Raw genomic sequence first — 9,583 nt, forward strand, 5'->3', positions numbered from 1 at the left:
GCCAAGGAGGGAGAATTGGCTGCTGAGATCGACCCCCAGGCGTCCGCTGGTCTGAGCCCTCCCGGCCCCACCTTGACCCGCAAGGCATTCGCCACGATGCCATCCACGATGACTTCAGTGAAGGGATCAAAGGACTTGTCCGGCCGCCGCATGAACTCGGGCTTGAGCAGGTACCCACTGCGCCCATTGTACTCAAACACGCCTGCATTAAGCTGCATCGCCACATCTGGGTGTGACACAGGAGGGCAAGGGTCAGCAGGTGGAACGGGCTGAGGAGTCAGGCAGGACAGTGCCATGCAGAGGTGGGACCAGGGATCATTAGGGGTCAGATGGAGTCCAGAGGCCAGGTCAGGGGTGGGATCAAATGGCATCAGGGGTCCAGATTCAGGAACGATCAGAAAGGTGAGGGGTCTAGAGTCAGCCAAGGTCAGAAGTTGGGATCAGTCAAGGTCTGGGTTCAGTTTGGGGATCTGGGATTAGATAGGGTCAGAGGTCTACTCAGGGAAGACTAGCAGGATCATGGATCAGAGTCAGTAAGATTGGGGGTCAGGGCTCACCCAGGGTCTGGAAGTTGAGTGCGACAAGCTGGCAGCCTACGTTCCAGAAGAGCTGGGGCATGTAGTTGGAGGAGTCCACACGGGTGCCCTTGGGGTAGATGCGGCTGAGCTGCTGCTTGTTGTACCTGAGGTTGGCAGTCAGGGGCCACTCGGGGTATAGTGCCCACCCCTGCCTCCAGCCCGGCATACCTGCGAATCCCACTCCCCCTCCACCAGCCTCTGCTCATGCCGCCCCTTGGGCCTCTGCTTCTCAGCCCAGCCTGCCCCTGAGACTGTCCAGTGCTGCCCAAACCTCGGGCCAGAGCCCTATGCAGGTGGCACACGTGGGTCAGAACATCTGAGCCGGACTTGGAGTGCCCCGCCCGGTCCGCCTGCCACCCACAGCTCCTCAGGATACTCCACAAACTCCATGGGGCTCTTGGTCAGCTGCTCCATGGCCTTGGTCTCCACGAAGGATGACATCTCAAAGCACTTGTTCCTCTCTGGGGAGTGGGCAGAGGGGGGTGGGGAGGTGTCAGGCCTGGCAGGCTGGCTCCCTCCCCCACCACCTTTCTCCACTCACTTCGAGCAGCTTCGAAGGACTTGAACTTGACAGGCTCAATGTAGTTGACGAGCGTTGACATCTCCTCAGTGGCGTTGACCTCACTGCTGGCTGTGCCCTGAAGCCCATGAGCCTGGGGTCAGCAGTACCGCCCCCAGTACCAGCCGGAAGTTCCCTCACCTGCCCGCCCCACAAAGGAGGCGCTGACGACCCTCTTCCCACCACTGCAATCACACTGCCAGTGGCTTTTAGAAAGGGCCCCACCCCCCCATAACCCACGGTCCCACCTGTCCCGATGACCTCCTCCCTGCAGCCAGGCCTACCTGCCCTGGAACCCTCCCCACCGGCTTGCCTCCTGCCTCCCTGGCCACCCCTATTCTCCCTGATCCAAACCCAGGGGTTCAATTTTTCACATGCATGAGCCCCCAGTTTCCATCTCCAGCCACTCTTTCCAGTCACCACCTTGCCATCTCCTCTCAGGTGGCCCTCAGGATCCTCAAACTCAGTTCCTGTGAATGTGAACGCTGGCCACCCCTGCCCACACCCTCTCCAGGTCAGGGACCCTCTCAAGTCTGACCTCATACGACAGTCAGATTGACCTTTTCTGTCACTGCTCCTCAGAACTCCTCAATGCTCCCCGCGACAGCACTCCCTCAGCTCGCACGGGCCCCTCGTCCTGCGCACTCTGGCCGCGCCGCCGCCGCAGGGCCTCGCCCGTGCTATTCCTGCTGCCTCAGGTCTGCCCACCCCAACCTCCTTCCCCAGGCCAGACTCCCCTTTCTCCCCAATTCTGCACCCTAACTCGCCCCTGCCCAGCCCACGTGGTGAGCACAGCTGCACCCTCGTTTCTACGCCTACTTATTTAAATTCCCTCCTCCCCCTTCATACACAGAGTTCCAGGAGGGTGGGGACATGTCCGTCTTGTTCTTGGCCAGACCCATCACCCGGTGCCATGACATGCTACCTCCCCCACCCTCCCGCCTGTGGGCCTGACCTCATCCGTGGTTGGCTTTTTGGGGTCTGTCTGCTCCTCCTCTTCCTCGTCTTCCTCCTCATCCTCACGGTCAGCAGGTCCCAGAGCATCAGGACCCCGATTTGGGCCCTCCTCACCCAGAGACTTGCGAGGCTCCAGGCTGGGCTTCTCCAGCCCCGCCTCCTCCCCATTGCTCAGGCCTGGGCAGCTGTCAGAGCTGGGGGACCCTGCAGAGGGCAGGGCCACAGGGGTCAGAGTCAGGACCCCACACAGATGCACAGGAAGCTCAAAACCAGTCCGTGTGGAGATGACTCAGTGCAGGGCTCAAGGGGTACTCTCAGGCAGTGTGTCTTGGGGAGAGGGCAGAGGTCAAGGGTCAGATAGCATTAAACCCAGTCGCAGTCTGGAGGAGTCACAGGTCAAAGGTGAAGAGTTATATGTAACAGGGAGGTAGGTGGGGTGGCTCCGAGGGACGACAAGCCAGGAAGAGGGATACAACGGCCTTCACAGTGGGGTGCTGAGGGTCAGGCTGGGCCATACCGAGCTGCGGGGAGGAGGGCTCGGTGGCGGCGGAGCTCTCGCTCAGCACCGAGTTGCTCTGCTCCAGCGGCCGCTTGCGCACGGAGCTGCCGGGGACGCCTGCGCTGGGCCGGTGCCGCTTCTTGTTCTTCACCAGGATGCGGCCCATTAGGTCCTGGGGGCTGGGCAGGGGGATGCCTGGGGCCAGCTGGGCGAGCAGGAACAGGTCAGGGCCTGCAGAGGTGCCCCTCACCCCCGCTGCCCTGCCTCGGCCCCGAGCCCCCCTACCGGGTACTTGTCCAGGGGGTCGATGAGCAGCGCGTCCCCAAAGATGGAGCGGCAGTACTCGGCCATCTTGGCCTGCTGCTTTGCCCTGTGGGCCAATGTCAGAGGTCAGAGGCTCCAAGGGGTGGGGTTGAGGTCTACAGGTTAGAGGCCTACAGGGTCAGTGGAAGTTCCCAGGGTCAGAGGTCACTGGAGCAGGTGACAGTGCCATGGGGGGAGGCTGCCTCAGCCCATCAGGTCCCCAGGTCAGGGCCCACTCACGAGTCCACGTGGTTCTCGAAGGAGAGGATGACGGGGTAAGGCGAGGTCTTGAAGGCGGTCTCTGCAATGGCCTCGAGCACGTCACGAAGGGGCACCTCGGTGGTCATGGTGAAGCCATGGGTGATGAAGGGCTCCTCCTCGGGCGGCCGCCCCTTCCACACGTCTAGCTCCACGCAGCGGCAGCCCCACAGCAGCGCCTGGCGGTACATCTCCACCGACGAGGTCCCGGCCAGCTGCCCCGCTGGGAGCGAGGCTCTGTCACCACAGCCACCTGCCAGCCTGGCCCTTACCACCCCCGCTCCACATTGACCCAGGCCAAGCTGGGGACATGGAGGCCCCCATGGTAACCCAGTCCAGCCCTGGCACACTCTGGTCTGCCCCTGATCTCTCCTTAATTCTCTGTGGAACCAGCACCATTTCCCCTAAAAGTCCCCCGGGCAGGGCCCAGGACCTGCCCCCCAGCCCCTAGCACCCACCCTAACGAGGCACAGAGCAGAGCAGGCATCTGCCAGTACCTACTGCCAAGGTGGTTCCTCCTCCAGGGCTCCGCCTCTCTCAGATAAACACCCACCACCCACCCACCCCACCAGCCCAAACTGTGGGAGTCATCCCCACACCCACTCTAGCTCCCCACAACCGTCACCATCCCTCCATCACCACTTCCTCCACCTGCCCCTGGCCTGGGACAGCCTCCACCACCTCTGAGGGACCAGAAGCCCCTCCTTGCCTCCAACCCAATCTCTATAGAGCACCTGGTGTCATCCTTCTCAAAAGTCTCCTCACCTCCTCTGCATCACACCCTCCAAAAAACCTCTCCCTCCCACCCAGGATACATCTGAAAGCCTCCCAAGAGCCCAGGGCTAGCCCTGCCTCCCTTTCTGGCCCCCTCCCTCACCATGCCCTTGCCCTGGCCACTCCCTGTCCCACCTCCCTGGCCTCCTTTCTGCTTCTTTTTTTTTTTTTTTAAAAGATGACCGGTAAGGGGATCTTAACTCTTGACTTGGTGTTGTCAGCACCACGCTCACCCAGTGAGCAAACCAGCCATCCCTATATGGGATCCGAACCCGTGGCCTTGGTGTTATCAGCACCGCACTCTCCCGAGTGAGCCACGGGCCGGCCCCTTTCTGCTTCTTAAAAGCACCCCGGGGTCTCCTGCTCTCAGCCTTCACACAGGCTGTTCCTCCATGCTGCCAGCTGTTGCCAGCCTCAGCCCTTCCCCAGGGAAGCTTTCTGACCCCCGTGAGGCCCAGCCATGTGGAAACCCCACCCCTCCAACCCCGGTATCCCCAGCACTGGCCAATGAATGAGCAAATGAGGTGAAAGAACTGCACCCCAAGCAGAGGGAGGCGGGGCAAGGGCCAGAGGCCGGGCACAGCCGCGCCACTCACCCGTGAGATAGGTGTTGTGCGAGGAGTTGATGAAGTAGGCACTCAGCGGCTGGGTCATGTCTGCACTCAGGTCCAGGGCTTCCAGGGGCAGGATGCCATTCTCTTCCCCTCCCAGGTAGCGGCTGAAGCCCTCCATGGACATCTGGTCTGGGGTTGGGGAGGGTAGCAGGGTCAGCGGAGGCCCTTCCTGCCACCCCTGCCACCTACACCACTGGCTCACCTCGCTCCAGGAACTGCTGGTTGGGCTCGTACTTCTCAATGAGCAGCCGGGCCTGGGAGGGCCTCAGGGGTGGGTACAGCACTTCGTTGAGTCTCGGGTCCCGTTGCTTCTGGTTGATGAAGTCCATAAGCTGTTCTAGCGTCAGGTACGGCTTGCCCTTGGCACCTCTGGAGGGGGTCAGAAGCCAGGTCATGCTGGAGCCCCACTAGTCCCCCACGCCAAGCCCTCATCCTGGCAGAGAGAGTCAGAAGGCTTGTGCCTGGCTCCAGCACTCACTGATTGTGATTCTGGGCAAGTCACTGCCCCCTCTGGGCCTTAGTTTCCCCATCAGCTCTCCTGTCCACCCTCATTGTCAAGGCAGCAGACAAGCTGGCGTCGGCATTAGCAAGAGCCCTGGAAGCTGCCAAGTGCTCATGCCACCACCCCATGCTTCCAGACCCTGGATCCAATCTCAGCTCTAGCCCTCACTTGCTGTGTGATCTCAGGCAGGTCCCACAACACATCTGAGCCACTTGGCTCTCATGCCCAGAGTGGGCTGATTAAACCAACTGTGGCAAAGGTTTTCCACGAAAAAGATGCGGAAATGGCGGCTCTGAGCATGGCACATCCCCCCACCCACCTCGGCACTCCAGCACTGGCACCAGCTCCGCTTCTCACTGGGGTAGAAGCGCACTGAGCAAGAGCCAAAGGGCACAAGGGGCTGGGAGGTGGGCCCCGCCCTGCTCACATCTCCAGCAGGATCTTGTCAATGTCTGGCCGTAGACACAACTTGTTCAGGAACCGCTCGAAGATTTCCAAGGAAAACTCATCAGGACGAATGGACTCACTCTGGGGACCAAGGAGTGTGGGGTGAGCACCCAGGCAGCCAGCCCCAGAAGAGTGAGCACCCCCAGGACACCCCAACCCCGCCCCTGCCCACACCACACACCCGGTTGAAATTGAGGCCACAGGACTCCAGCGCGGTCTCCACCCGTTTCTTGTCTGCTGAAAACATCTTCAGGATGCTGATGCAGGCAGGAGGGGTCAGGGTCAGTGGGGGGGACAAAGGTCACCAAGGTCAGAGCAAGAGAGAAGGTGCTGAGAGGAAAGGGGTGCTCACTTCTTGACTGGGATCCGTCCATCCTGGTTCACCTGCAGCTTCAGCTTCGTGTATCTGGGGAGAGAAGCAGAGGTGTCACACCCTGGGAAAGGCCACCTGAACACCCATCGCCCCCCCCCCGGGTGGCCTGGGGCTTACGCTTTGCGCAGGAAGGTGTTCCGGGAGGCATTCTGGGCCAGGATGTTCATAGCCAGCTTGAACAGCTCCTCAGACCAGACCTAGGGGGTCAGCACACAGGGGCAGGAGAGAGTGGTGGACAGAGGGGCTGGCCAGCCACAGTCCACACTGCCCGGAACTGGATCTGGGACACGGGAAGTTACAGAACAGTGTAGTACAAAACGGGAGCTCAGGAAGTGATGGCCAACTCGGTGAATGGGGCAATGAATCCCCCTGGCTGTCCCCAAGGCCCCAGCCCACCTTGGCTGTGTCATCCTGCACCGCCATGAAGTTCAAAAATGTTGTGTTCACTGGGTCGGGCCCAGCTACCACCGTCATCAGCTTCTCCTCCAGCCGGGCATCGGGGCCCCCAAAACCCAGCACTTCCCGGATCTTAGGGTCCTGAGTAGGTGAGAACCAAGGGTGAGGAGGGTGTCCTGGTCCCACACAGCCTGGCTCCCATCCTTACTCCTGGGCCCCATCACTTACCTTGGGCAGGCGGGCATAACGGCCCATCCGTGTGTCCCTGATAGAACTGATGTCAAGTGTGTCCACCTCCTGAGGAAACCACATACCAGGGTGGGTCTATGAGGCTGCAAAGTGACAGCTGGGAGCCCCCAAGCTTCCCACCCAGGCCAGGGAGTCACCACCCCTGGCCGTAGGCCCGCCTCAGCCCCTGCCCCTAGCACTTCCTGTCTGGGGAACCGTGGGAGAGGTCAGCCAGCAGCTGGGCCCTGCCCCTATGGGCAGGAGAGGAGGGACAGGGTGGGGGTCTGGGACAGTGGCCCTAGGCCTGAGCCAGCTGTACCAGTGCACGCCCTCACCATGTTAGGTCCTGTCCAGTACAAGAAGAAGCCGTTGGGGTCCACTCGCAGGGTCACCAGGTTACGACTGGAGGCCTCCTGGGGATAGCACAGGCCAGCAGAAATCACGATGTGAGGGCTGCAGCCCAGGCTTGGTCTTTGGACCCCCTCCAGCTATCCACCCTAGTGTTTCTGCCAGTGAGCTGAGACGATGCCACATCCAGCCCACGGGCCCTCCATGGCTACCTACAGCTCTCAGGACAAAGCTAAGGTCCTCAGCATGATATATGGTGTGCAAGAGTGAGTTCTGGCCCCAATGCTCCTCCCAGCCTCACTTTCCTCTCACCCTCAGATTCTGTCTCATGGACCACGAACTACCCTTTCCCCATCTCCCAGCTTTTGCCTAATGTTCCCTTTGTTAGGATATCCTCTCCTTCCTTCTCTACCCACAAAATCTGACCACCTACTGGGAAGCCTCCCCTGGCCCCCACCCTGGGCTCAGTTTCCCCAGAAGGCCTGAGAGCTCCATGAGAGTTGGATTCCTCCAGCAGCCCCCTTAGTTCAGCCCAGTACAGAATGTCCATGGGATGAAAGCAGAGGGTTCAGAAGTCTGAACCCACAACACTTCTGTGTCCCTTGGGCCCCAGGATGACCGCCACCTCTTAGTCTGCCTCCAAGTCCATTATCTGCCATCCTGCACCTTCTGGGATCCTCACAGCCTTGGGGTTCATCCCCATCTTACAGATACATGGGCCCCCCAAAGGGGACTCACTCTGCCTTCAGGACCGGGCAGTGAGCTCTGTCCTCCCTGTGACTGGCAGGGGGCTGGGAAGGGCAAGCCAGACCCATTTCCTGAGGAGGGCCCAGTCCCTGTCAACTCCCAGGGCTACCCCGTGTGACTCAGAACCAGCTGCCAGAGAGGGTGTCATCAAGGGCTTAGACTCAACCAGGGCCTGAGTGGCCAGGTGTCCACAGGTAGAACTCTCCTGCCCCAGGCTAAGAGGACCCCCCTCACCTTGGGTGCTACCCCCAACTGCTGCTCACTGTCTGGTGGACGGCACCATTGTCATCAATACAACAGCTCACACTGACACTGCCCCTGCCGCCTGCCAGGCACGGTTCTAAACTCTTAATATCTAGGAGGCCATGTAGGCCTCCTAACAACCCTATGAAGTATGTGTTATGGTCATTCTCATTCTACGGTGAGGAAACTGAGGCACAGGGAGGCTATATAGCTTGCCCAAGGTCAAGAAGAGCCAGGATTTGCATGAGGGCAGCATTGTTCCAGCATCCTGTGACCTGGGAAGCAGGGAACCGAGACTTCTGCCAGGCTCCAAGCTCCTGGCCTCAGCCACAACCTTACTGCAGGGCCTGCAAAGTCTCCACTTTCCAGACCTCAGTTTCCTCTTCTGGAGAATGGGGGTTGCATCAGCCCCACCCATTGCAGGCTATGCTTACAAGGGACAGGAGTTCACCTGGGGACAGAGGGGACAGGAGACCCCAGAACTTTTGGTATGCATGGGCCTCCCCACCTCAATATGCTGACACTCATCCCCAGCCCCTCTTTGGTATTCCCAAGCTTGCCCGGGGGCTGAGTCCCCCCAACAGTGTGAGGAGGGGGGAGCTCTGTGGGTGCTGCCCCCAAGGCCTCCCCTGGCCCCTCGCCAGGGGTCTGGCCTTCAGTGACAGCCCAGGCCCCCTGCTCTCCAGCCCCAAGCCTTTGTCAGCACCCCCCACCCCACCCCCAGGGCCCTCTCCCTGTTCCCACTTCCTTATTTGGGTTTATCAGACTGGAAGAAAAATGAGAAACTTTTCCCTTCAGGCCGCCTGGGGGGAGGGGTCTCCCGCAGTCCCTGGGGCACCCAAGCACCCCCGGCCCACACGCACACCTGCTGGCCTCAGACCACGCCCCCAGCCCCTCCCCCCAGCTCCCACGCCTACCCGCCCCACCCAGCCGGAAAAGAACCCAGAGTCTTCCAGGCCTGTGGCCTGACTGGGAAGAAGCAGCGAGGAAGCTCGTGCAGGCCGGGTGGAGGCCCTGGGGAAGGAGGGGCCCGGGGCAGAGGGGGGCGGTGTGAAACGTGGGTGGGGCGCAGGACTGGGATGCGGAGCCGCAGGTGGGGGCCCGAACATCTGGGAAGCGCCAGATGCAAGGCAGGTAGAAAGGGGGGGCCAGGATTTATTGGGTTTCAAAGTTCCGAGGCTAAGGAGTGGGGAGCAAAGTTCCGGGAGGCGTTGGAACTTGGGGGGCAAAGTCTCCACTAGGGGGTGACTTGGTGCTCCCAACCTGAGCAGGGAGCTGGGCTGGGATCCAGAAGCAAGGCGAAGGGGTGCCAGCCAGAATAGGGTGAAAAAGTGATGAATGGAAGAGGATTGTTCAGGCCAGGGCACCAGGGTGAGTAGGCTCCCAGCGGCACCCACCCAGAAGGAGGATGCCCTTAGCCAGATTAGGGGTCAGGGTCCCCCGGCCAGGGAGTCCAGTGGTAGGCAGGGGTCAGGGGACGAGGCCGGGATCGGAAACCAGAATTAATCTGGCAGGGAGGGGTGGGAACGGCGAGTTAAAGGGGGGGCGGGGGGCTGTGAGATTTATTGGGGTTCGAAGTCTCCGCGCCAAGGAGTGGGGAGATTTTCCAGAGCCGAGGGACTGGGGCGGGGGGGGCGACGTCTTCTTCACGGGGACGATTGGGGACTCAAGTTTCCGGAGCGCAGCAAGGCTGGGATTGGTGGGGCGCCGTGGTCAGGCGAGGCTGGGGTGGGGGTCCCCGGCGTCCGGCCGAGCTT

General features: G+C 61.0%; 1 protein-coding gene across 1 annotated transcript in view; it reads right to left on the minus strand.

Annotated features, from left to right (window-relative positions):
• The window catches only part of PLCB3 (phospholipase C, beta 3 (phosphatidylinositol-specific)), a 21,224-nt gene that overhangs the window by 6,886 nt on the left and 4,755 nt on the right, over positions 1-9,583 (minus strand). The window contains exons 4-21 of the mRNA XM_008567455.1: positions 8,797-8,935; positions 6,824-6,901; positions 6,489-6,557; positions 6,261-6,401; positions 5,982-6,061; positions 5,844-5,897; positions 5,673-5,748; positions 5,472-5,572; positions 4,745-4,911; positions 4,525-4,671; positions 3,137-3,377; positions 2,879-2,963; positions 2,612-2,798; positions 2,093-2,298; positions 1,120-1,216; positions 955-1,039; positions 558-682; positions 72-226 (exon numbers count right to left, since the gene is read on the minus strand). Coding sequence (XP_008565677.1) covers positions 72-226; positions 558-682; positions 955-1,039; positions 1,120-1,216; positions 2,093-2,298; positions 2,612-2,798; positions 2,879-2,963; positions 3,137-3,377; positions 4,525-4,671; positions 4,745-4,911; positions 5,472-5,572; positions 5,673-5,748; positions 5,844-5,897; positions 5,982-6,061; positions 6,261-6,401; positions 6,489-6,557; positions 6,824-6,901; positions 8,797-8,935 — 2,233 coding nt within the window. The remainder of the gene's footprint in view (positions 1-71; positions 227-557; positions 683-954; positions 1,040-1,119; positions 1,217-2,092; positions 2,299-2,611; positions 2,799-2,878; positions 2,964-3,136; positions 3,378-4,524; positions 4,672-4,744; positions 4,912-5,471; positions 5,573-5,672; positions 5,749-5,843; positions 5,898-5,981; positions 6,062-6,260; positions 6,402-6,488; positions 6,558-6,823; positions 6,902-8,796; positions 8,936-9,583) is intronic.

This window comes from Galeopterus variegatus, unplaced genomic scaffold, assembly GCF_000696425.1.
Source record: "Galeopterus variegatus unplaced genomic scaffold, G_variegatus-3.0.2 Scaffold319, whole genome shotgun sequence".
Lineage (NCBI taxonomy): Eukaryota > Metazoa > Chordata > Mammalia > Dermoptera > Cynocephalidae > Galeopterus > Galeopterus variegatus.